Consider the following 27,329-nt stretch of genomic DNA (forward strand, 5'->3'; position numbering starts at 1 on the left):
TGGTTCAAATGGCTCTGAGCACTATGGGACTTAACATCTCAGGTCATCAGTCCCCTAGAACTTAGAACTACTTAAACCTAACTAACCTAAGGACATCACACACATCCATGCCCGAGGCAGGATTCGAACCTGCGACAGTAGCAGTCGCGCGGCTCCGGACTGAGCGCGTAGAACCGCTAGACCACCGCGGCCGGCTGTAAATACTTAATTGTCAACTTCTGTCGCAAATAACAATTGCCTGAACCAAGAAAACTTCTCGTGGGTGATATCTGTGTGAATATACCGTCATAAAAAAACGAGTATATAGTAATTTGAACAATTTGTTACTGGAATTAGTGCAGAGAGAGACACATTAGCAGATATGCTACCATTGTTGTCTCGAATGTGTTTCAGATCCCATTATTTTGTAATAGGGTATATCTCCAGCTCAGTTTATTAGTACAGTTGCAGGTACAGAGGTTTTTAATAAACTATTACTAGTTGCGAACGTTCTGTTTCCACTATTAGTCATTTTTACAGTGCACTATTTTAAAATTTAATGGGATGTATATCGTACTTCTATCACAACGATTATACTGTTCATACTGTATCGAACTGAGTAGCTGATGATTGTTCCTGAGGAAAATAATGTGGCATTTTGGAATGTTAATAAAAGTGTCACTTCTTATTTTAGACTGGAAGTAGCTGCAGAAAAGGAATAATATTTTTTTTTTATTTATCTCAGTGATGAGAGAGGATCTATACAAGAAAGAATCATGGTGGAGGAACGTCCGCAATTGAGCGTTATAATAGAGACTGAAAATACAGCTTCAGTTGTAAGGTTTTTTTATTTTTCAATCCTTAAAGCACAGAACGAAAAGGAGCATATGTTCCTCTGTGTGAGGAGAGTTCTTATACTGCACAGTGAAACACTGATCTGCAGATAGCTGCAAGACACAGGTAACTAGTAACTGTAAAGTAAACCAGTGATTATCATCTGGAAAACGAAAGAATAAAGAAAGAGCAGCAGGAACAGGTGGGAGAGATAGCAGGAGGAGAGGGTAAGCAGGAGAAGAAACTGGAACGAGGTTAGATGTAGGTACGAAGAGGAGTGCATTAGAAGGTAACGAAGAAAAGATGCGAGTTTCCATAGATGAGAGAAAGAAAGTATAGAGAAGAAGAAGTGAGGTTATGAGTTGTTGAATGTCAAGAATCTCAGAAGTAGCGGGGTAATGGAAGTAGGGCTGAAGAGTTAATGGAGAAGATGAAGGAATGGGGGGAATAAGGGGAACAAGCAGATGGTGTTGTTGGCAGAAATTGCACAGAAGTTATAGGAACAAAGGCAAAAGGTTAAGAAGCGAAGAAGTAATCGTGGTAATGCCGGAGAGATGTAGGGGAGACGAAGGAAAGGGGCAAGCATCGAAACAAGCGGTTGAGGATGTTAGCAGAAACAGTGCAGAAGTTGTAGGAACAAAGGCAAGAGATTAAGAAGCGAAGAAGTAATGGAGGAGATGAAGGAATAGGGGGAAGGAGGGAAACAAGCAGATGAGGATACTAGCACAAATTTCGCAGAAGTTAGAGGAAGAAACGGCAATTGGTAAACAAAAGAAGGAAGTGTGTCTGAAAAGTGACAACTGACGTGTAACTCGGGCAGCTAACGTACCTAGGCGCTGGGTGACCCGCTAGCAGAGCAGATCAGAGGAGAGCAGAGCAAGCAGTCAGAGGCGGTGTGGCTGTATAGGCGTGGCGCGGGCACGCCCGGCCGCCGCGCCGCCCCGGTTCCCACAGCGACCGCTGCGGAGAAAGTGGTCGGACACACACCGCCGCGGGCTTCCGCACTAGGAAAACCAGGGACGCCAGCTGCCAGCCGTCCGCGCTAACCTTTCGTTACTCGCACTGCTTGGCGCCTACGGGAAGAAGTTCGGCGAATGTGCGTACGTATATATTGAACGCTCCTTTCGTCCGTCCTCGAAGCTCCCGTTGCGTCGCGCGGTGTCACACTTGCAGTCACGGCCACATTCAACTCCCACCTGGCGGTGCGCGACGCGGGGCGAATCACGCAACGTATTGCTCCACAGCTTTAATCGGAAACGTTTATTGGCGGAACCAGATTAATCTACTACGCTGCTACACACGCAAAATCAGTCTGAATAAGGGTCGTCAGCGTTGGTTTCACTCGCGAGACAGGGTGAAACCTCACAACTCAAAAGCCAGTAATTACACTGTCCACCCACATTAATGTGACCACCTACACCAAAAGCCAGAATAACACCTTTTGTAGTGCGAAACGTGTAGGAAGAGAGTCAGTAATGTTCTGGAAGGTACCGATGGGCATGTGGCCGACTTCAGTGCCGTGGCCAGCTTGCTCTAGGTTTCTCGGTTGAAGATTCATGACGCGTACAGCCGATCGAGGTGGTCCGACAGATTATAGCTTGGGTTTACATCCGAGGAGTTTGGGGCCAGGGGAGTACAATAAACTCATCCTAATGCTCTTCGAGCCACGCATGTGCACTGCAAGCCGTTTGGCACGTTGCATTGTCGTGCTGGTAGGTGCCATCGTGCCGAGGAGAAAAAACTGTGTTGATCCATTGTGGCATCCAGAACGACGAGGTCACCCAGGGAGTGCCACGAAAACTTTCCCAAGAGCATAAGGCTCCCCAAGGTATTTGCTTTCAGGCATTTCACGTCGTACAGCCAGCGTTCATCTGTCCGACGGAGCATAAAACGTGATTCATCTGAGAAGGCCACCTGTGACCATTCACTGAACGTCCAGTTGCGCTTCCGGCGTGCACATTCCAGCCTTCGTCTCCGATGAACAGCAGTGAGCTTAGGTGCATGACACAGGCGCCTGCTGAACGGTCGTGGAGGAGACACTGTTGGTAGCCCCTTGGTTCATCTACGCAGTCAGTTGTTCAACAGTTGCACGCCTATTCGCCCGTACACATCTCCGGAGCAATCGTTTTGTACTGCCAGATGCTCACTGGGCAGGATGTGTTAATGCACGGTCCAAATATTGCTTGAGGGAGGGCTGTTGTATTATGACTTGAAGCTTCTCCGCGAAGCGATTGATTATTGCTTAGCATTTTCATGCCTGCTATTGCTGTGGAGCACGGCATTTGCCTCGACGCCGGTTTTGGATAGCACCATTTTGCCATGCACGGTATACTTTGTCCCTGGCGGCACGATAACGGTTTTCCGAAATGCTTCCACCCTTTGCCCGAAACCCAATGATCATGCCCTTTTGAACGCCAGATAAATCGCTCAGTTTTCGGGGGGTTGAGTTGGGTTGTTTTGGGGAAGGAGACCAGACAGCAAGGTCATCGGTCTTATCGGATTAGGGAAGGACGGGGAAGGAAGTCGGCCGTGCCCTTTCAAAGGAACCATCCCGGCATTTGCCTGGAGCGATTTAGGGAAATCACGGAAAACCTAAATCAGGATGACCGGACGCGGGATTGAACCGTCGTCCTCCCGAATGCGAGTCCAGTGTCTAACCACGCTTCGTTTTCGCATTACGACAATGAGTGCACTGTTTCCCCCGTCCCCCCTATACGATTTATATGCCCTCCACTGCCAGTGCTGCCACTTGCCATCTGTGAGTGACCATTGCACGTTGACGGCGAATATAGACGATTGTCGCAATAATATGACCATCTAAAGGCCCGGCAACTATCTGACTATTTTCAGGAAAGATTACGAGACGTTATCACTGGACTGGAAAGATTCATCACTAACAGTTCGGTACTGCGCATCCAGCTGGTTACTAACCACCCTTGCCGGTAATCGCAAGAACAAAACAGGAATACAATGTGGAAGTCAACAGGTAAAGAACCACATAAAACATCACTCTCAAATTCGTACGAAAAATCTAATTTATTGGTATCAAGCCACGTTCGGATAATCCAACTCCCTAATGGCAAAACGCGTGCTGTGACGCCTCTCTTTTATCGTACAACCCCAGCCTCACTAATTCACAGCCCTCCCAAAGAGAAACAAGAAAGTGCCGAAGCGGAACTCGATGCCCACGCACGGGAATGCCCTTTCGAATACTTTGGAGGCTTTCCTTACCGGAAAGTTAACCTCGATCATCTCGAAGGATCACTGACTCCATACTTCCGAAATGAGAGCCACTAAAAAACACGAAGTACGCCACAGAGAGCCCACGACTTGCCGCGTTACCAACACGAGGGTTGCCGGCCGACTTCTAGATTTCCAGAGCTCCAGACCGCTCCACGAAATTAGACTATTCAACTTTCAGGCCTTCCAGCCAATCAGTGGCCGCATGGAGACGATTTCACTGCCGATTCCCCGTTCGCGCTTCTGTAGTTTTCTGCTTCCTGCGAGGACGTTTAGAGCTTTTACTGCTAGTGATGGAGACGTAGGCCGTCACGGTAAATACTCGGCTTTGAAATGAGCCTTGTTGTCCCCGACCCCTACCTATTTAGGAGGGTTAGAGAAAGCCCAGCCCATCATCTTCAGCGGCCTTTCCTTGCAAGTAGAAAGCAACCGAGCCGACTACAATAGCGAAATAGGGCTAGCCCACGTGGGTGACCGGGAAATCATATGTTTTCAGAATCTATAGTTACATCCACACTCAATAAAGCACTGTGAATTACAGGGGTCTCGACGAAAATATGAAAATGCATGCTTGAACGTAAATGCAGATCCTGACTAAACCAGCAGGTTGTGCTGTTATATTTGACCTCGATCGGGACCTGTACAACGCCCTCAGTACACTGCAAATGTTAATCGCCGTCAGAAGTGTTCTACGAAGTTGTGAGAGCCTTATGTTCGAGCTAAGTGAATTCGAACGTGGGCAAATTGTAGGTGCTCGTGTGCTGCGTACTTCTGTAACCAAGGTAGCTGAAATGTCTGGTATTTCAAGGGGTACCGTATCGAAGATTCTTACGGCACGAAGGAAAGCGGTAAAATATCACCCTTACAGTCACCACATGAATGAAAGAGTGGGTCGAATGACCGTAGCAGACGACCATTGAAGAGGACCGTGACGAAAAGTACGAGGACGACAGTTGAAAAGTCACTGCGGTACGGAATGTCACACTCGCTTGGCGCTGACCAAAACAACACGAACGGGGCTCCATAAGCAGGGAAATGGAGTGGGTGCTGGAATTCCACCACGACTCATCTTGATGCAAATTCCCGTAGTAGTTAATGTGGTTCCGAAGCCATGAAACCTGGAAAATGCAACAATGGAAAAACATCACTTCGTTGGATGAGGCGCGTTTCACACTGTTTTCAATTTCTGGACGAGTTTGCGTACCAAGATGAAACATGGGGGGGGGGGGGGGGGGCGGGGTTCTGTGATTATCCAGCCGGCCGAAGTGGCCGTGCGGTTAAAGGCGCTGCAGTCTGGAACCGCAAGACCGCTACGGTCGCAGGTTCGAATCCTGCCTCGGGCATGGATGTTTGTGATGTCCTTAGGTTAGTTAGGTTTAACTAGTTCTAAGTTCTAGGGGACTAATGACCTCAGCAGTTGAGTCCCATAGTGCTCAGAGCCATTTGAACCATTTTTTTTTTTTTGTGATTATCCAGGCAGCCATATCGTGGTATTTCACTGGCTCCATTTATACTCTGCGAGATCGCATTACTGCTAAGAATTATGTGACCATATCGGCTAATCAGATCCATCTCATGGTACAATGTTCGTTCCTCAATGGTGATGCTGTGATCCAAGACGACAAGACTTCTTTTCACACAGCCGGCATCACCCAGGACTGGTTTTGTGAGCAAGAGCATGAACTGTCGCATTTTCCTGGCCACCATAGTCACCAGTCCTCAGTATTATTGAGTCTTTGGGGTCTATATTGTTTGCAGTTCTTTAGAGTCCGAATCACTGAAAGATAAATCACTTACTCCATTATAACTGTTGAAAACAGTATTCACAAGCTTCTGTAATCCCTCTTAACCATCACTACGAACTGCTCTCTTCAGCATATTGGTTGTTTACTGACTGCGAGATCAGCTACGACGTGACACACGTGATATGTACTTCGTTTTAGAATACATATAAGAGCAATCTATTAACTAGGAACTGAGCTCCATGTACGCATATAATGAAGCGGGCATCTGCGAGCTGAGTTCATCATATGTTTTAAATGTCATAGCAACATTCTGCGACAACAGCTCGTCATTTTATGCGATTCGGTTAATCTTCCACATCATCTCTCTAGTGTTAAATTCTGCTACATTTAATCTTTTGTACACCGGTCGTTCAAGATCATAATATCTGGACAACCGAATGGCAGATGATTATAATGGAAGTGAATGTGACACAAATTCTCTAGAACTTCGCCAGGCGTCGCGTGTCGTACAGAAGTAGAGTGGCACTCGGTTTTACGAGCACAGGGCTGACGTGCTAACTGCTCGTTGCAGGGCTCCAGGGCTTGCGTAACGTTCGCCGGAGAATGAGTGTGTCGCCCGTCGCTACAGAGGCAACTTTATGACGTCACGCGGTGGAGGACCGCGCAAGTCCTGACCTAGATGTGTCCCACTCTCCACAGCTGGCGCGCTGACTGTTTAACTAGTACCGTACTGTCACAGATGTAGCGCCTTGTTATTCATTTATTTATGCATTTATGTCATCTGGCAAGATTAGGACCCTCGGGACTCCTCTTGCATCTAATCAGACAGCCTTAGTTAGTCAACAATATAATAAGTATAGTACACAAGTAGTACACAGTGGTAACTACACACATCAAAAGAAGTTGTGGATCACCTCGATTCCGAGAGTTCCAGAACTTGTACGGGAAATTGGAATAAAGATCAACATAAACATAATTTCCGTCCTTTTTATTGCTCATGAAAACCACACATTGCATGTTGTACCACCGTACAGAATTGATGCATGCATGTATTCGGCGTGGCATACTGTTCACAAGTTCAGCAGGGCACTGTTGGTCCAGATTGTCCCACTCCTAAACGGCGATTAGGCGTAGATCCCTTAGAGTGGTTGGTGGGTCACGTCGTCCATAAACAGCCCTTTTCAATCTATGCCAGGCTTGTTCGATAGGGTTCACGTCTGGCGAACATGCAGGCAACTCTAGTCGAGTGATGTTATCCTGAAGGACGTCATTCACAAGATGTCCACAATGGGGGCGCGAATTATCATCCATGAAGATGAATGCCTCACCAATATGCTGCCGATATGGTTGTACTATCGGTTGGAAGATGGCATTCACGTATCGTACAGCCGTTACGTCGCCTTCCATGACCACCAGCGGCGTACGTCGGCCCCACATAATGCCACCCCAAAACAAAAGGGAACTTCCAACTTGCTGCACTCGCTGGACAGTGTGTCTAAGGCGTTCAGCCTGACCGGGTTGCCTCCAAACACGTCTCCGACGATTGTCTGGTTGAAGGCATATGCGACACTCATCGGTAAAGAGAACGTGATGCCAATCCTGACCGGTCCATTCCGCATTTTGTTGGGTCCATCTGCATCGCGCTGCCTGGTGTCGTGGTTGCAAAGATGGACCTCGCCATGGACGTCGGGAGTGATTTTGCGCATCGTGCAGCCCATTGTGCACAGTTTGAGTCGTAACATGACAGTCTGTGGCTGCACGAAAAGCATCATTCAACATGTGGTGTTGCTGTCAGTGTCCGTCCGAGCCATAATTCGGAGGTAGCGGTCATCCAATGCAGTAATAGCCCTTGCGCTGACTCTCTGTATCTCCTCCAATTCCTCCAATTTTGTTCACTCCGAGACGCCTGGTCACTTCCCTTGTTGAGAGCCCTTCCTGAGCAAAGTAACAATGCGGACGCGATCGAACCGCGGTATTGATCGTCTAGGCCTGGTTGAACTACAGACAACACGAGCCGTGTACCTCCTTCCTGGTGGAATGACTGGAACTGATCGGCTGTCGACCCCGTCAGTCTAATAGGTGCTGCTCATGCGCGGTTGTTTACATCTTTGGGCGGGTTTAGTGACATTTCTGAACAGTGAAAGGGACTTTGTGTGTGATACAATATCCACAGTGAACGTCTATCTTCAGGAGTTCTGGGAACTGAGGTGATGCAGAACTTGTTTTGTTGTGTGTTTAATGATGATAGTCACAGTACTGAATAGATGGAAATTCGGAGATATGACTATTCTTAATATTCTTGTGAACAATTTCCTCATTACGTTGTTGTCGAATGTGATTAATGACATACAACAAATATTTGGTAGCCCTACAGTAGGAATTAAGTGTGGAGAAGAAGTTGAATAGTCACGGGAAGAGCGAGAAATAACAGGAACACCTTAACAGAAGAGGTGGAAGGGTAGATAGGAATAGGGAAAGCACTCATTGTTCAACAGAAAGCGAAAGAGATGGGATACGCCGTGAGGGAAGCTACCCGAATGGTAACACATAAAGCTTAATTACCTCTGGAAAGTAGAGTGGTTTTCGACGTAGGTCATTGGGTACTTTTTTCCAGACTCATGGTGGGAAAGTAGATGGAGAAAGATTTAGTGTTACCCACCAATGGCTAAGAAATCTATGAACAAAACAGAACGCGTGAAAGTCATGTTGCCTGTCCGGTAGCATAGGGATGACTGACGTTATGAGACAACTGAATGTTACTCACACATATTATTCTTGGGTTGTCTCTATTTTGTGCTGTGTTGAACTACATCACTACGCTATTTGACACACCTCCTACTGAAACAGCCATAATGTACCGAATTCAGTCTCTAGCTCATTATCTGTAGCTTCTAATTCCTCAGTGGTTCTAATCGTACAGATACCTTTACCGAGAATAAAGCAAAAGATGAAATCTGCACTCTGAGTGAAACAGCCTGTCCTCATACTTACTCGCCCTGAGCCTATTATTTCAACTCCTGTTTCGAAATACAGAGTGATCCGTTGGTGCCAGAAAGTATTCTAGCAATGATGGCAAGCCTTCTTTTAAAATAGTTGTAGAGGAGAGTTGCTGGCATAAGGTTTCTGATCACCAGTGTTTGGGCCAATGTCCTGGAGTAAACTCCAAACCTCTCCGCAGTGTCTCATGACGTGAGCGCATGCGACGCGGTTGATGGTGATCCATCCTTAGAATGGGGACGTTAAGCTTATTCAGCAGGCGTAGGCTATGTGCCAGTAGCGGATATCACCCTCTCCCTCCTCCCATCACCATGCGCTATACAGTCCGTGATTACACTCATCTACACTGTGCAAAACCATATGCGTCACAACTCTCAAGGGGCAATGTGCGCGGAGATACAACACCCTTTGCACCAAGTGGCTGAACGCATACTGTGGGATATCCCAGCCAACAAAGCCATCCGACATTTAATTTTTATTCTGAAACGCGAAATGTTTTGCATTAGTCTAGAAAAATAGGTTGTAGCTTCTAACGTCTATTTAGAATGATTAGCTTCGACAATGTGTATGTGCAGGGGAACAAAGCAGAAATAGACCTCGATGCCACGAGCTTACGGCTTTGTTAACCGTAGACGACACTACTATCTGGAAGACGTCTTTTGTACTGCCAGATGCTCACTGGGCAGGATGTGTTAATGCACGGTCCAAATCTTGCGTGAGGGAGGGCTATTGTATTATGACTTGAACCATCGTCGCGAAGTGATTGATTACTGCTCAGCATTTTCATGTCAGCTGTTGTTGTCCGCTTTCTCTGGAGCAACAAAGGACCGCTCTTCGGCGTAGAGGTGAGAACGCTGAAATAACCATTGTGACAAATTAAAGCTTTGTACCGAAGCGAGACACAAATTCCGTTCCCTGCCTTTCGCAGGAAACGCTTTGTCAGCTGAATAGTCAAAGGCTGGCAGCGTAACTCCAACGGATATTCTATGAAGCTCAGGACTCGAGGCAAATTGAGGCGGTCCCTGATGAGTCCCCTACACAAGAACCTACGCAAAAAACTGAAATTTTTCAGTAGCAACGAATCATCGTAACAACTAGTCATTGGCAGCAGTGTATTAGTCATTACCTGTCTAGTAGCCACTTTGTTGGTGTCCCGTTTGGTTTCGAGCTGCTTGAGTTTCTGTAATGTTAGTGAATTATGGTATAGCACTCGTGGCGATGGTGAAATTTTGCTTGAAAGTTTTATCTTTATGTAAACTTACGGAGATGATGCTCTAGGTCCAACGCGGTTTAGTAGCTGTTAATGGAAAATGTCCCTCGACCAGGAAGGCATACTGCCTGAAAAAGTTAAGATCTGCGATAAGGTGCGCAACAACAGTTGTCTAAGGTCAATAAACTCGCAGAAGAGTTTGGAGGCTCGTATCAGCGGATGGAGCATGTGCACAGTAGACAGACTGCGTTTAATGTTAGTACTCAGTGCACTGGTCAATCGTGTGTAAATAATTTACTGTAATGGAAGACCTTGCAACCAGTGGCGTATTCAGCGCGTCTTTTTCCATCTTCTACCTTCCCCCTCAAACTGCTTGCTGTCATACTGTTCGTCTCACCATCGAGTGAGATCACGAAGTGCTAAGACATTAGACTTGCATCCGGGACAGCGTTTCCAGACTGAGTTTTCGAAATTCCGTTATAGCAGACAAAAAAATACCACAAAATCATGCTATTACGGTAACTTTACCCCAAATATCTTTTTTCCTTTAAGCTATTGTTTGTCATCTGTGTTGGCATCTTGAAGAGGAGGAACTGGGTGTTCAGAGCCGTAAAATTATTGTACATATCACAAAAACCGTAGTACGTGAACTAAAATTTTTAATTTGTAAATAAAAACAAAGACCTGGCCAGAAAAAAACTGTTCTAGGGGCTCCGCATTTGCTTTCTTCATGGTTTTTTCATTGTCCTATTGATTTAACATCAGCGTAGCACCTATACAAGCACTCCAAACGATCGAAACTGGGCAGTACACGTCATAGTGACGTCACGGAAAGGTATCACCACAGTGAGCGTTAAGTCTCCTACAAAAGGAAAGGTGAGCGATTGAACTGAAGACAGAGTGACATCTAGTGAATATCTAGAAAACGGAATATGTGTTGCTTGAACCAGACTATCAGATGGCATTAGTAGTAAGACTAGGTAGATAAAATACTTCCCCAGTTTCCCGGATACCGAAATTTGCTGTTCCAAAAATTTCCCCTACGTTTCCGTTTCCCCAAAAGCTCCTCAAAAAAAGTATTTTTTCCTAAAATTGATAAAAAATTCCAATCTGGAGTCACAGATTCGGAAAGACGTCCGTTCCGTTTCCAGTACGGCCATCAAAGGTTAGGTGTACTGTAGTTTCACTAAATTAATTAAGACAAATGCTGGGATGGTTCCTTTGGAATGGACGCCGCAGATTTCCTTCCGCAGCTTACTTTACGTCTCCAGTGATCTTCGATGGGATTTTAAATCCTAATCTTCCTACATCGTACAGATCTTCCGTTTCCTGATGTGTCATTTGTTATTCTTACGGAATTGTACCACAAAATAAGGAAAAAATGTCTCCAACAACAAGTCAAATAGTAGCTGCAAACCGGAATTTCTTATTCAAATGAAGATCGCAGTTGCGGGTCTGGTCCAGTTCACCATAATGTGGAAAACCTTCAGAATGTACCAGTACCTCCGTTCCAACATCCAAACTGTACAGAAGTTCTCCTGCATACCTTACAGGTTTAGCACTCCCGAAAGCGTCATGAGTCGTGCCGGAATAGCTCTGTAGTTAAAAGCAAGGTTCTGGGTTCGAGTCACGGTCTTTTAATCGGCTAGTAAGATACAGAGTGAGAGATTCATTCTCGAATCAATCCCCTAGGCCTTGGCTAAGTCTTCCTTTCTTCCGCGAGTGCTTCTCTTTCAAAGTAAGCAGGAAAAGTTCTGTAAAGCTTCGAAGGAAGCAGAGAGAGATGGAGGATGCAGGGTTCCGGCATACAGTTTTAATGTGGCAGGAAGTTTCACACCAGCATTCGAAGCGATTGTAAAATTTTGCTTGAAAGTTTTAACTTTTGATGTAAGCATGGGGAAGGGAAAACGCAGAGTAAAAGATTAATTTTTAAGAACGTGCACAGCTTTTTGCCACGATAGTGCTGTGTGGAACGCTGCTGATATCGCATTTGCTCCGCCCGTGTTCCAGGTACATCCACAGCAAAGAGAAGCCGTTCAAGTGTGGGGAGTGCGGCAAGGGCTTCTGCCAGTCGCGCACGCTGGCCGTGCACAAGATCCTGCACATGGAGGAGTCGCCGCACAAGTGCCCCGTGTGCGCGCGCAGCTTCAACCAGCGCTCCAACCTCAAGACGCACCTGCTGACGCACACCGACCACAAGCCGTACGAGTGCAACGCGTGCGGCAAGGTGTTCCGCCGCAACTGCGACCTGCGCCGGCACGCGCTGACGCACGCCGTGGGCGACGTGCCGCCGGGGCCGGACTCGGACTCGCCGCCCCCGCCGCACGCACCTCCCCCGCCGCCCCACGTGCCGCCCCACCTGCCGCCGGGCATGGCGCCGCCCCCACCACCTCCCGCCGCGGGCTCTGCCGCCGCCCTGGGGCTGCCGCCGCCCTCGATGCCGCCGCCCCCGCCGCGCTGCCTCACACCACCGCCGCCCCGCACGCCGCCCCCACCGCCGCAGCTGTTTGGTCGCCGTGGCAGCCCGCCGCCTACGACGAGGTGCCACCATAACGTAAGTATCTCGCACCGTACTGTATCTGTAAGGAATGAGGAACCGTCATTCGATGTCCGGGATGATAAGTCATAGGTAACATGACTAAATTTAACCATGTTATATGGGTGTTTTTTGAGAGATACTACCGCGTTGCAAGTTTTTTTTATGATGTAATATATACTGCAACAATCACTTGCTTCTGATATTTTATTCGTACGACAAATTCGGTGACATGCTGCCAACATCAGGTCCATTTACAATTTTTTTTAGATTGTAATTAATACAATAAATAAATCAGCAATAGCCACCGACATAAAAAACGCAAACCATCCATTCGATGATATTGCGTATGAACTTCATTTAATACATAAAATGGACAAGGAGCATCAAAAAGGACTTATACGAAGAATTGGAAATATTCGTTCCTGGCGCAGAAGATGGCGACGATTAATAATAAAATCAGTATTATCCCTTTCTCACTTGTTTGAAGTTTTTTGGCCATATCCCATTCCTAATCCATTACATATGGAAACATCTCTACACAGTGGAAGCTCACATAGCGAACATAATTCGTTCCAGAATCTTACTCGTAGTGCGAAACACTCTTTAAGCGAAACAATTTGTCCCACATATATTAATGTAAAATACGATAATACGTTATATGGAGAAAAAGTACTAAGAGTTTTGTCTTATTCTTCCCATTTATTCAAAGAAAATTTTACATAACGTATTATGTACCTTATTCATGATGCATAACTAATTCTTTTCTACTTGGAAGCTATCTATAGTCGTTTGTTTCTGCCGATGCTTCAACACTTGGTGAAAATGCGATACAGCATTACCGTCAAATAAATTTGTAGCGCGTGTAGCCACTGCTTTATTGTGGTGATGATTTTCAGTGTACCATGCTGCCGATTCTCATACTTTCAGCATTTTTTTTATTGCGCCAGAAGACTATTGCTTTGCTGTTACCGCCTCCTCCTCCTCCTCCTTCGCTGACGAACTCCTCTCCAAATCTTCCTGCTGTGAAAGACACTGCGATTCCATAAGCTCTTCGGTGGTCATTTCTTGGCTGCGATCCTCCACGAGGTCATCGATATCAGTATTATCCACTTCTAGTCCCATTCTCCTGGCCAAAGACACAATCTCGTTGACTACCGGCTCCACCGGTACTGACTTAATCGTCCCAGAGTCACGTTCGACAACGCACTCCAGCTAAAGCTTCTTCCAAGCAGAAGTGAGAGTTCTCTTGGCAACCCCTTCCCACACCTTTTCGATGATCTTGGTGCAGGCAGCGATGTAGAAGTGGTACTTAAAAACTCTCTGAGAGTGAGATTAGTAACTTCAGTCAACTCAAAGCAATGCTCGAAGAGTTTTTTAGTGTAGAGCTTAAAGTTAGAAATAATCTGCTGGTCCATTGGTTGATGTAATGGAGTGGTCTTAGGAGGCAGAAATGGGATCTTGATGAACTAAAATTCTTCAAAGAGGTGGTCTTGTAAGCCTGGAGAATGGGCAGGAACGTTGTCCACAAAAAGCAAGACATGGAGTGGAAGATTCATCTCTATCAAATATGTTTTGTACCGAAGGACCAAACACTTCATTGATCCAATAAAATAATAATAATAAAAAAAAAGATCATGTGTCACCAAACCCATGTTATTGGACCTCCACATCATATTTAACCTGTTCCTCTGGGCTTTGAACTTCTTGAAGGCCTGTGGGGTTTCTGAACGGTAAACAAGCAGCGGTTTAATTTTCAAATCGCCCCTCACATTGGCACAGAATAGTAATGTGAGACGGTCTTTCATTGGCTTATGACCGGGCAATGCATTCTCCCCTGCTGTTATAAAGATATGATTCGGCATCTTTTTCCAGAACAGACCCGTCTCGTCACAATCAAACTCTCGTGCGGCAGATAACCCTCAGAATCTACGAGCGTCTTGAAGTTGCTAATGAAGTTCTCTGCTGCCTTTGTGTCGGAGCTGGCTGTTTCGCCGTGCCTCACAATGCTGTGGATGCCGGTTCTTCTCTTAAACTTCTCGAACTATCCACGGCTTCCCTTAAACATTTCTTCGGCCGCTAATGATCATGGATTCTTCTTAAGGAGAACAGCGAAAATCATTCTCACCGTCTCACAAATGATATTCGTGTCAATAGTGTCGCCTTGCAGTTGCTTTTCGCTTATACATATAAGGAACAGCCTTTCGACATCGTCCAGAATACGAAACCGTTGTTTTGATACTCTTGTCACCCCCTTAGAAGCATCTATCTCCACAATCTTGTCCTTGTTCTTGAGGATAGTCCAAATAGTTAATGTAGACCGATTGTATGTGCGTGCTAAATCAGTAACGCTCACACCACGTCCGCGTTTTCAATAATTTTGCGTTTCATTTCTAAGTTCATTTTCTTTCTCTTCTGGTCGTCTTCTTACCGCTTTATTTTTGGGGACATTTCTACGAAAGTTATTAGAATTTGTGCACAGAATAACACTGTGTGAATACAAGTTTAGAAAAAGCTGCACGATGATGGTAGCAGAAAGAGCGCTAAACCAAGACTGCAGTGCGTACTAAAGACATTACTCATATGCCGCTGCCGAGAATGAAAGGCGTTCGTATTGTCGTAAGTTTCCTCCACCACGCGCGAAAGTCTGGTGACGTCACACTAAATCGTTGTTATGGGAAACGTCACTCGTTAAGCGACCCATTTTTTTACCATTTGTTTTGCTCGTTATGCGAATTGTGCGTTATGGGAGGTGCACGTTAAGCGAGGTTTCACTGTACGCCTTTATTGAACTCACAGCGCCAGATTTGCACCTGGTGGCCAAAATTGGAACTAACTTTTTTTTTTTCCAGCATAAATCGGTTCAGCGTGCACACATCAGAATATCAACGAAGTTTCTATGATAATTGCAGCCCAAACTGAACCTCTGTGAGTGGCTGAACTTTATTTATTACCACACGGTATAACGATGACGAATATAGTGTGCAACGTTCGCTCTTGTCAGAGCCTCCATACGTAAGTCCATCATGATGCTGTACGCAGAACCGGGACTCGTCTGTAAAGATGATCTGTCCAGTGGTGTCGTAGAGCGCATCACTGTGAGCTCCAAACTGAATGTCTAAATTTGGCAGCAAAAGTGCACAGAAACGTGAAAAGGCTATTGAGACCCTGCAATACTGCACGCTAGCGAGTAATGTCTAGTGTGGAGTCCCACAACACTTACAACCGAGACTGTATAACGTGCCTGGGTAACAGCGAAGCGACGACGTTGACCCCTTTCATGCTCAGCTGCGTTCGACTCTCTATCCATTTGTAATTCTAATCCAGTTATACACAGATCAAAAAAAAAGTTTTAATCACCCCGGTTCCCAGAACTCCTGAAGATAGACGTTGACTATGGATATTGTATCACCGACACAGTCTGTTTCACTGTTCAGAGATGTCACTAAACCCGCCCAAAGATGTAAACAACCACGCTTAAGCAGCGCCTATTAGACGGAGGGGGTCCGACAGCCGATTAGTTCCAGTCATTCCACCAGCTCGTGTTGTCTGTAGCTCAACCATCCCTAGACGGTCAATAGAGCGGTCGATCGCGTCCTATTGCTACTTTGCGCCAGGAAGGGCTCTCGACAAGGGAAGTGTCCAGACGTCTCGGAGTGAACCAAAGCGAAAGTTGTTCGAACATGGAGGAAATACAGAGAGACAGGAACTGTCGATGACATGCATCGCTCAGGCCGCACAAGGGCTACTACTGCAGTGGATGACCTCTACCTACGGATTATGGCTCGGAAGAACCCTGACAGCTACGCCACCATGTTGAATAATGCTTTTCGTGCAGCCACATGACGTCATGTTACGACACAAACTGTGCGCAATAGGCTACATGATGCGCAACTTCACTCCCGACGTCCATGGCGAGGTCCATCTTTGCAACCACGATACCATGCAGCTCGGTACAGATGGGCCCAACAACATGCCGAATGGACCGGTCAGGATTGGCATCACGTTCTCTTCACTGAAGAGTTTCACACATATCTTCAACCGGACAATCGTCAGCGACGTGTATGGAGTCAACCCGGTCAGGCTGAACGCCTTAGACACACTGTCCAGCGAGTGCAGCAAGGTGGAGGTTCCCTGCTGTTTTGGGATGACATTATGTGGGACCGACGTACGCCGCTGGTGGTCATGGAAGGCGCCGTTAAGGCTCTACGATACGTGAATGCCATCTTCCAACCGATAGTACAACCATATCGGCAGCATATTGGTGAGGCATTCATCTTCATGGATGATAACTCGCGCCCCCATTGTGGACATCTTGTGAATGACGTCCTTCAGGATAACAACATCACTCGACTAGAGTTGCCTGCATGTTCGCCAGACGTGAACCCTATCGAATATCGAATATGCCTGGGATAGACTGAAAAGGACTGTTTATGGACGGCGTGACCCACCAACCACTCTGAGGGATCTTCGCCGAATCGCCGTTGAGGAATGGAACAATCTGGACCAACAGTGCCTTAATGAACTTGTCGATAGTATGCCACGATGAATACAGGCATGTATCAATGCAAGAGGGCGTGTTGCTGGGTATTAGAGGTACTGGTGAGCACAGCAATCTGGACCACCACCTCTGAAGGTCTCGCTGTATGGTGGTAAAACTTGCACTGTGTGGTTTTCATGAGCAATAAAAAGGGCGGAAATGACGTTTATGTTGTTCTCATTCCAATCTTCTGTACATGTTCTGGATCTCTCGGAACGAGGTGATGCAGAACTTTATTTGATCTGTGTATTAGAAACGACGATAGTGAAATGCACGATCCTATCACATTAACGTGGCCACCTATTAAAAGCTTTAATAATCACCTTTTGCAACACGGACGTGCTGGAAGAGAGTCCGTCAGGTTCTGTAAGGTACCGACGGGGATGAGGAGCCATGCCGACCCCTGTGTCGTGGTCATGTGCGCAATGTTTCTCGCTTGAAGGTCCATGACGCAAACATCCCGATGGAGGTGTAACCAGAGATTCTCGATTGGATTTCAATCCAGGGAGTTTGGTGGCCAGAGGAGTGCGACATACTCATCCTAGTGGTCTTCGATCCACGCACGTACACTGCGAACTGTGTGCTACATTGTTGGTCGATGGCATCGTACAGAGGAAAAGTAGACTACACTTAGTGATGGACATGGTCCCCAAGGATAGAGATAAACATGTGTTGATCCAGTTTGCCTTCCAGGATGACGACAACACTTAGGGAATGTCACGAAAACATACCCCACACTATAACGCTCCCTCCTCTGGCCTGCTCCTACCTGTGATTGTTGCAGGGCCGTACCAGCCAATGGCAATCCGTCCTACGGAGCATTGTCGCCACTCAGCGGACGTTCAGTTGCGGTACTGGTGAGCAGATTCCAGGCTCCTTCGCCAATTAACAGTAGACAGCATGGAGGCATGAACCAGACGCCTGCGGTGGCCCATATGGAGCAACGTTCTCTGAACGGTCGTTGAGGAGACACTGTTGGTAGCCCAATGCTTGATCAGGGTGATCACTTTCCCAACAGTTGTACGTCTGTTCGCCGGCACACATCTCTGCAACTGTCGTTCACCGCTGTCATACATGACTCGGTCCACGAAAGTTGCCTTGAGCCGGTTTCCGATAGCGCCTGTTTGCTATGCACTCTATAATTACTATCGCGAATTGTTTACTAACTTAAGCGCTTCGGAAGTTCTTGGCTCCCAAGCCAGTCATCATGCCCATTTGGACTTCAGATAGCTCGCCCCGTTTCCGCATTACGACAACGGCTGCACTGTTTTCCGCATCCTCCCACACGCTTTGTATGCAGTCCACTGGTAATGCTGCAATCTGCCGCCTTTATGTGGTTATTGCACGTTGACGTCGAACACGGATGGTGACATTGATGTGACTGGAACGTGTATTTTACGTGCAAACTTGTAAAGTTCCAGTACTAGAAGAACTGTTGTCGTATAAGGTTTGCCTTCTAATGCCAACTACTGCATAAAAGAAAAGAAAGTGTATTATAATTTGGTAATAGAGTCTCTGTTGTTAAGAAATGATAAAATTTATGTGAAATTAAAGACTCTATTGTGTAATTATAGTGCCCCTTTCTTTTTTATACTGTAGTTACCACGATTTGCACGACGGCTAGACGGCAAATGTTCCATATGATGGGAAATAAATAAATAAGTAGAGAAACTGATATAATTCTGTAATACATGAAAAAAGATTACAAAGGATTGTAAGATGTCAGGCAAATCCAACACCTTCCATAAAAACCCTGACATGGTAAGCAAATCCAGTAGTATGTCACATAGCTCCGAATAAATCGTGACATTAAATTAACCAAAGTAATACGAGTAACGAGTGACCAAATGGAATACCACAGACTAACGCAAGAATGCCTTCCCACCGTGAGACAGACGCAGTTCCGAGGGGAGAAACGAGAACAGAAGCCGAGAGCAGAACCGTGTTAAGCTAGAAGGCCGTACGATAAGGGACGGACACCCACTTTTCCCGCTAACCACCAGGACCACCCCCCCCCCCCCCCCCCAGCCCATGTTAAAAGCTAGAGCCCTCCAGAAGAACAGTATAGATCTTACGATAACACTAAAAGGGCCACACCAGCTGCAAGTTTTAGCGTGAGACTTTTTCGCGTCTCTGTTACGTTGCAAACTTTTAAAACATTGCCCCACCACGAAAAGTATAACGTTTCTCATTGGATAGACAGAATTTTTGTAGGCGGAGCTTAAGGTTACCATTGAGACCCTGATTGGTCAGATGAAAACACAGCCAGATAGTTTTTTTTAAACCAACTTCGGTAAATTGTAGTAAGGAGAAGTTAGGAAAGAGTTGCTTCGGAGACGGCGAGATGCATGGAGCTGCGCCGGCCGCCGACCCCTGACGAACACCGACAAGGTAATGAACGCACGCGATGCCGCATTTTTGAGCGCATAAGGCTTCACTCAGAACTGCAGAAGTCTCATCTGTTACATCCCCTTTTTACGTAATAAAACTTAAGCTCATGGTATTCACATTTGCTACGTAAGTTAAAATCTGAAACGCGATGATTTTTCTGTTATATAATTATTGAGAAGCCACATCAGCCACTGTAATTTACGACAAGTTAGATAAGTAATTAAAGATAATTGAGGGTCACTGTAGACCATTTTGATAGTTTTCTCTTTTGTGAAACTTAATTTAAACCTAGATTATAGATGTGATATGGCATAGGTCATCCTTCGATCCATTGTAGAACTTGGAAACCCATTCAGGGAATATTCGTTCACATTTTTGTTGAACGCAGTTGGTTTTTATCATCCTGTATTAAAACATTTCCTTTTATCAATAGTGCAATTTATAAACAATGTTTTGTGAGTAGAATAAAATTTCCAATGGTAAACTTAACTGCTTTTTCGACGTTATTTTACCAGCTAACTAAAAATAGGAAAGCCTTGAACCCCTTCCACTAAATTTAGTTAGTATTAAGATTCTTTTACAGGGAGTGCAGTGGAGCTGACGCTGAAATCATTAAGTATTTGGTTATATCATCGCTAGTCTCACTGAACTCTTCTGAACTCTACATGTCATGTGTGGTCTGGCGTCTCCTTACCAGCAACAGGTCCCAGGTTCAAACTAGTCAATTTCCTAAAAAACACGCCCAGAGCGTCGTTGCGCGAAAGTGGTAGGGAGACACGACTTAGAACAAACAGAAACTACGCAGAATGTTAGAGGATGATTGAGACAAAGCAGGTATCAGACATTGGAATAGGTGCAGAAATATTTCTTCAAGAAAATACTCCACTTTTGTCAGATATTAAAGAAAAAATTCCTGGAAAGTTACGTCTGGAGCACTGTGCTGTATGAATGTGATCTCTGACGTCGTGTAGGCCGTCGTTTAGGTGTCGCGGAATTCTAACGCTGCCATCCCTCTACGTAAACGCCATCGTGGGATTTGCTGATGAGAATGTTGACTCATTTAGAGGCAAACTGCAACGTTGTATTCAATGATCACTAGAGGGGAAAAATGATTTGCACTTTAGTAAGCAGTGGTATGCCTATCCAGCACTTTTTATTTTCAATAGACTTACAGCAGAACGGGAAGAACTTGAGTGATAAGCCCCAAGTCTTCAAATCTGATTTGATAAGTTTGCTTGTGGCACACTCCTTTTATACAGTACTCAGAATAATTGAGAACCTCTGTATGTAATGTTTTATTTTTCCGTATATGCTCTCACATTTTGTTCGTGTTTTATTAATTCTTTCATTTATAAATTTTCTAAACTGCACTCTGTAAACTACGGCATGTACTGACTTATTCTTTGACCAAGGTACTTTGGTTCATGTGATCCCACATACCATATAAATACACCAGACAAACAAAAATAAAAAGGAGACGTTTTATTTCGCAGTCATTGCGCCGCGTACTGTCCTAAAGTTTTAACGGCAGCAGCAGCAGACATTCTGTCCGCGACGAATTGCCTTCAGAACTGCAGTAGGAAGACAATTATCGCAGGCCTGGACCAATGGCAAGTGTCTTGGCCTGTGACTTAAAATCACTTCGCCACGACGTATAATTACCGCCAGTCAACGCCGGTTCTTCCCGACGCCTCCACAGGGAATAGCGAAGCATGGGTATAATGAGAGTTACTTTGAAGGAGAAACTATTCCGTGTTCACGGCTGCAAATTATCGCCTAAGCCATACACGTGTGTATCATTATACAAATCCTGTTTTAGTGTTCCCTAATAACCGGTGGTAGATTGTCTTGGACAATTTAAATCCATTTTATCTCTGAGGTGCTAGTCTCGCAGCACTGTGGGAGAAGCTTTGCAATAATTAAAAGTAAGGAGAGAAAGTTGTGACAAGTTCAGGCTGTGCGGCAGTCTGTCAGGTATGCCGAATGGAGGAATTGGGCGCAGTCTACTGCCTGAGAAATGCAGTGCTTAGGTACGAATTCTGGCCCACCGTACAGTTTTAACTCGTCGCGTGTAGTTAACGCAGCCCGGTTATGCATACAGCAACAGAACTCATTGTCTGTGTAGTAATGAATGGCGTCCTGATCTTCAAGCTTCCAACCGAGTAAGTTGGCAGTGGAAAGACACTGGGCTCTATTACGGAAAGACAGCGGTCCAAATCCCTGTCTGACCATCCAGACCATCCTAACGCTGCAGAGAACACAGCTGATTTGATACGGTATCGTTGCTTAACCGCAACCCTTAGTACCTCTCTGAGGGCATCATTCCGACGGGACGTTACACTCTAAGCTCCCTTCCGTTCCCTTTAAGCTTTATACGAGTGACTGAATTGAATTCTTGAATATTCTGTCTTCGAGATCTTCATATTCCCCCAAAGGAAAATTCTCAGAAGAAAATCGTAAGAAATTCCAATTCTTGGAACAAAATAAGAAAAGTTAGTCGGAAGGGAAATCACAGTATTTTACGTTCTATAGCAAAAGCAGCTGACAGGTTTCCTGTAGAAGTAAATGAACTTTGCACTTTGTACCACAAGGAAATTGTTTGTCTTTGACAGTTGAGGTAGGGTTATTCAGAGATACACTATTGGCCATTAAAATTGCTACACCACGAAGATGACGTGCTACAGTCGCGAAATTTAACCGACAGGAAGAAGATGCTGTGATATGCAAATGATTAGCTTTCCAGAGCATTCAACAAGGTTGGCGCCGGTGGCGACACCTACAACGTGCTGACATGAGGAAAGTTTCCAACCGATTTCTCATACACAAACAGCAGTTGACCGGCGTTGCCTGGTCAAGCGTTGTTGTGATGCCTCGTGTAAGGAGGAGAAATGGGTACCATCACGTATCCGACTTGGATAAAGGTCGGATTGTAGCCTATCTCGATTGCGGTTTATCGTATCGCGACACTGCTGCTCGCGTTGGTCGAGATCCAATGACTGTTAGCAGAATATGGAATCGGTGGGTTCAGGAGGGTAATACGGAACTCCGTGCTGGATCCCAACGGCCTCGTATCACTAGCAGTCGAGATGACAGGCAGCTTATCCACATGGCTGTAACGGATGGTGCAGCCACGTCTCGATCCCTGAGTCAACAGATGGGGACGTTTGCAAGGCAACAACCATCTGCACGATCAGTTCGACGACGTTTTCAGCAGCATGGACTATCAGCTCGGAGACCATGGCTGCGGTTACCCTTGACACTGCATCACAGACAGGAGCGCCGGCGATGGTGTACTCAACGACGAACCTGGGCGCACGAATGCCAAAACGTAATTTTTTCGGATGAATCAGGTTCTGTTTACAGCATCACGATGTTCACATCCGTGTTTGGCGACATCGCGGTGAACGCACATTGGAAGCGTGTATTCGTCATCGCCATACTGGCGTATCACCCGGCGTGATGGTATGGGGTGCCAGTGGTTACACGTCTAGCTCACCTCTTGTTCGTATTGGTGGCACTTTGAACAGTGGGCGTTACATTTCAGGTGTGTTACGACCGGTGGCTCTACCCTTCATTATATGCCTGTCAATCCCTACATTTCAGCAGGATAATGCACGACTGCACGTTGCAGGTCCTGTACGGGCCTTTCTGGATACAGAAAATGTTCGACTGCTGTCCTGGCCAGCACATTCTCCAGATCTCTCACCAATTGAAAACGTCTGGTCAATGGTGGCCGAGCAAGTGGCTCGTCACAATACGCCTGTCAGTAGTCTTGATGAACTGTGGTATCGTGTTGACGCTGCATGGGCAGCTGTACGTGTACACGCCATCCAAGCTCTGTTTGACTCAATGCCCAGGCGTATCAAGGCCGTTATTACGGCCAGGGATGGTTGTTCTGGGTACTGATTTCTCAGGATCTATGCACCCAAATTGCGTGAAAATGTAATCACATGTCAGTTCTAGTATAATATATTTGTCCAATGAATACCCGTTTATCATCTGCATTTCTTCTTGGTGTAGCAATGTTAATGGCCAATAGTGTACATAAACCCGTGCGGAGGTCCTTTTCTTACACTCCGCTGTTGTAAAATGTCGTTACTCCATGACACAGACACAAATTTGAATACAGCGAACAGACACGTCATTGACTGGACGGGCAGTTTATAGTTTTGTGAAAGAAAAAGAAATATATGGGGCATGAGGACGTCCCTCTTCGCAGTCCAATACGGTGACCACATAACCATGACACCGTCGGTATTTAGGTTTTTCGTTGACAGCACGCACTGTCCTATTGTGAATGAGTATGTTTTACTGAAGAGAAGAACGTCCATGTTTTTCAAGGTCTCCTGCAAGCTGCTGAAAAGTGTCCTGTGTTAAATATAGCTCGTAATTTCTAGAATTCCTCGCCATTCTCGAGACGCCTAGTTCTCATGTTACTTAGAAAGTTACCTTACAGATTAGGAAACCCGACAATGTAAAAATATGATCTACTGGTTTCCTCTTGGACCCATGCCCCGTAGTGTACCAGTTGAATATTGATGTCGCTCCTTGTCCGTCTTTGCAGGAGGGTAGTGGCTACACGATGCGGCCCTCGTGGCACCGGCCGCAGCTGCACATCCGGCGGGACCTGCACCCGCCGCCGCCACCGCCACCGAGCGCCACCGTGACCAGCGGCAGCAGCGCCACCCCCGCCGCCGCGTCCGCCCCCGAGTCGCTGCTGTTCCGGCGGAGGCCGCCAGAACCGCCAGACATCTCGCCGCCTCCGCCGCAGCAGCCGCCGAGGCCTTCGGCGCCACTGCCCGCTCCGCCCCCGCCACCTCCTCCGCCGCCGCCTAGGGAGACGCCGTCCGCCGCCCCCAGAGAGACGCCGCCTCCCCCGACCGTTCCACCTCCGGCGCCGCCGCCGTCGCAGTCGCAGCCCTCCACTTCCAAGACGGAACCCCCGCAACCGCCTCCGCCGCTCCGACCTCCGCAGCAGAGGCCGTCCACCAGCAAGATGCACGGCTTCAGCATCGAGGAGATCATGCGGCGCTGACGCGGCTCGCCGCCCCCTGCCGCCGCCCCCTGCCGCCGCCCCCGACGTGCTGCCACCCTGTCTGATCTCAAATACGACTTCCTCTGACAGAACAGCGGGCCGGGCCGGACGTTCGCTGCTAGCGTGTGTTTAGAACTGTCACCTGGTTACACCCAGTAACTATTTAAACACGGTGCAACCAGGTACTGTCGGCAAAACAACTGATCCACGGAATTACTGATGTTTCCTTTCTAATGTAATGACCGAAATATTTTGTGGTCGCTCCATCAGCAGGTATTTTCCTTCAGAATGTCGTCCTGTTACTGTTCCAGAAACCATTGTTGGAGCACTTTGTACAAAATACGAGCTTGACAACATCGTGTGCTGTATGATTGAAGACGATGTTTCCAGAGCGACGTTAGCTGTTGCGTGTGAATTGTGTTAGATTTATATTTTACAGAGTGGTAGAATAAAAGGCAATCACGTGTTGCAAATAGGTTTTTAATCGTAAATATATGGTTGTCTCGGCTATAAAGAACTGCCTGCTGTGAACGTCCCTTCGAACTTGATGTAACAGAGGCGTAGCTTTGAGAACGATTTAGCTTGTGAAGTGTTTAGAAGGTTTTTGCCTTAGCCTGTTGGTGGAAGAACCGAAACATTATATTAACACACGTTCTTATTTAACACGTTGCAGTCTGAGAGGTCATTGTACCTTACGGAAGTTATCATGTTGGCCGGAGAATGAAACAAGAACAAGATACGGAGAAGATAGACATACGTGTATGGATATAGTAATTAGTCCGCTCAAGTGCTAAAGGAGAGGTGCTTTTGCTTCTTCAATTCATTCACCTATATTACTCCGAAATTAATTGATGTTTTTGAAAAGTGCAGCTGTTTACGACTGTTTGTGCTTTGTGACATGAAGATATTTGCCCGAATGAAGTGAGAGGAAAGAATGCGCTTGTTTCGCCTCCTGTGTGTTTCTCCTCTCCCTCTCTACCATCTTTCATCCCAGTGGAATGTTTCGCATCCGTTTCCCATATAGGAAACTTGTCCACCCACAGTGTTGTTTGTGTTGTGCAGCGTACTTGTCTGACGGCAATACACTCGCATTCGGCAACATGATACCTTTATTTAATCTTTCTAGCGAGAGTGGACCCCCCTGCACCATGTAAACTACGAATTCAAATCCATCCCAGTTCCAAAGAAGCTCTTCCACATATTAAGTGCGAGGAAGTATTGAAGTAGAACAGAACGTTATGTAAATAGTGAAGTGGCTGTTTTCGAAGTGATTTTGGGAGTGGCCTTCAGTGCAACAAACTTCGCAACGGCTACGAAGAAATGAAGCTCAATTTAATATTTATTTCACCGTTTTATGACACTTGTACAGCTTATATGTGTTGGTAGTTCCTTAATTTGTTGTTTTGTTTATAGGTTTACTGTTACCTTAGTGGTGTGGTAGTTCCAGAGTTACTTGGATGGACAGATACGACGGGAGCAGAAGTGTATATAGTAGCTGAGCTTGCTGGATACTCATCTCTTACTTGGGGCTAATGTCAAGGGAACAGAATATGTAGAAGCTTGAATTTGGTGTTCGACAAACAGAATAAAATGTAAAATCGTACCAAATGTACTAATGAAATGTCTTGCTGTTAATGTACAAATGTCCCACGAGCACCAAAGACAACTAAGATGAAACAAAGAAATTCCTATTCTGAAGTGGTTGCGGGATGATCTGATGGTTATCATCGTCTGTAACAATAAGAAGATCTTTGCCATTTTCTGGAGAAGGAAAGTTTTTCGAAAACAAACAAACAAAAAAATATATCCTATGCTTCTTTCGTGAAGTGTGTACATATGTTCAGTTTAATGAGTTATGTAAATTTCGTTTAGCCGATTTCTAAATTTTAATTACATATGATGTAATCTCTTGGTAATAAAATATTGTTGAATAAATTGTGTCTTTCGTTTCAAATACACCAATAATTAACCTGAGAGAGAAGCTGTTAACTGTTTACGTGAACTGACATGTTCTACAAACTTCAAACTTTCAAACTGACTGCGATACATGAGTTTTGCTGATAGATACCGTGCAGAAGAACTACGAGCTTAAGAAATATTTTTCGTAGCGTAGCAGTGAAATCAATCGATGTTTCTCGACCTTGAACTGTGTCTTGCATTGTGATGTGTTTAATCTAACTCAGTTCAGTGGCAGTGGACGAGAGACGTATTCTGCGATCCGCGGGATGGCAGGAAGTCCCTCTGCAGCCTTACGAAAAGATTCAGAATTGTTTTGAGCAGTGGAAAGAACGAACGCAAACATGTCTGGCCTCAAACAGATCCTGCTCCGAAGTAGGCAAACTGAACGTGCGTTAAGTTTACAAATTTGTTACTACAGCCTGACTCCTTTTTTCCTCAGACTTAGTAAACGAGATACTTCGGTGCAGCGCAAGAATTTGTTTGTAATAAACGGTTAGTCCGCTGATAAACAGTTGCTAAAATCGGATAAAACTTGGCACAGCGCAATGACATGGTACAGAGTCGGAAAATAATGACTGGCCACTTATTGTTGTTGTCGTCGTCGTTGTTTTCGGTCCGAAGACTGGTTTGATGAAGCTCTCCGCGCTTGTCTACCCTGTGCATAATTCCTTCACTTCTGTAAAACTGCTGGAATATGTAGCCACTTGAGCCTGATCACTGTGGTCAAGTCTTGGTCCCCCTCTACGATCTGTACCCATTACGGTTCCCTCTGCAGCTAAGCTATTACGTGATGCCTCAGAATGTATGCTGTTAACCTAACCCCTCTTTTAGTCAAGTTGTGCCATAAATTTATATTCCCATGG

At 46.0% G+C, this 27,329-nt stretch overlaps 2 protein-coding genes across 2 annotated transcripts in view; both read left to right on the forward strand.

Moving 5' to 3' along the window:
- The window catches only part of LOC126235014 (protein bowel), a gene marked incomplete at its 3' end in the record, with an annotated part of 287,325 nt that extends 274,997 nt beyond the window's left edge, over window positions 1-12,328 (forward strand). Inside the window, exon 3 of the mRNA XM_049943749.1 lies at window positions 12,016-12,328. Coding sequence (XP_049799706.1) covers window positions 12,016-12,328 — 313 coding nt within the window. The remainder of the gene's footprint in view (window positions 1-12,015) is intronic.
- A 138-nt stretch (window positions 12,329-12,466) lies between these two features.
- LOC126234393 (neural Wiskott-Aldrich syndrome protein-like) lies at window positions 12,467-26,442 on the forward strand. The gene is made up of 2 exons (XM_049943081.1): window positions 12,467-12,559; window positions 24,037-26,442. The coding sequence occupies exon 2, from the start codon at window positions 24,055-24,057 to the stop codon at window positions 24,505-24,507; it is 453 nt and encodes a 150-aa protein (XP_049799038.1). The 5' UTR covers window positions 12,467-12,559; window positions 24,037-24,054; the 3' UTR covers window positions 24,508-26,442.
- The last annotated feature ends 887 nt before the right edge of the window (window positions 26,443-27,329 follow it).

Source organism: Schistocerca nitens, chromosome 2 (assembly GCF_023898315.1).
Source record: "Schistocerca nitens isolate TAMUIC-IGC-003100 chromosome 2, iqSchNite1.1, whole genome shotgun sequence".
Lineage (NCBI taxonomy): Eukaryota > Metazoa > Arthropoda > Insecta > Orthoptera > Acrididae > Schistocerca > Schistocerca nitens.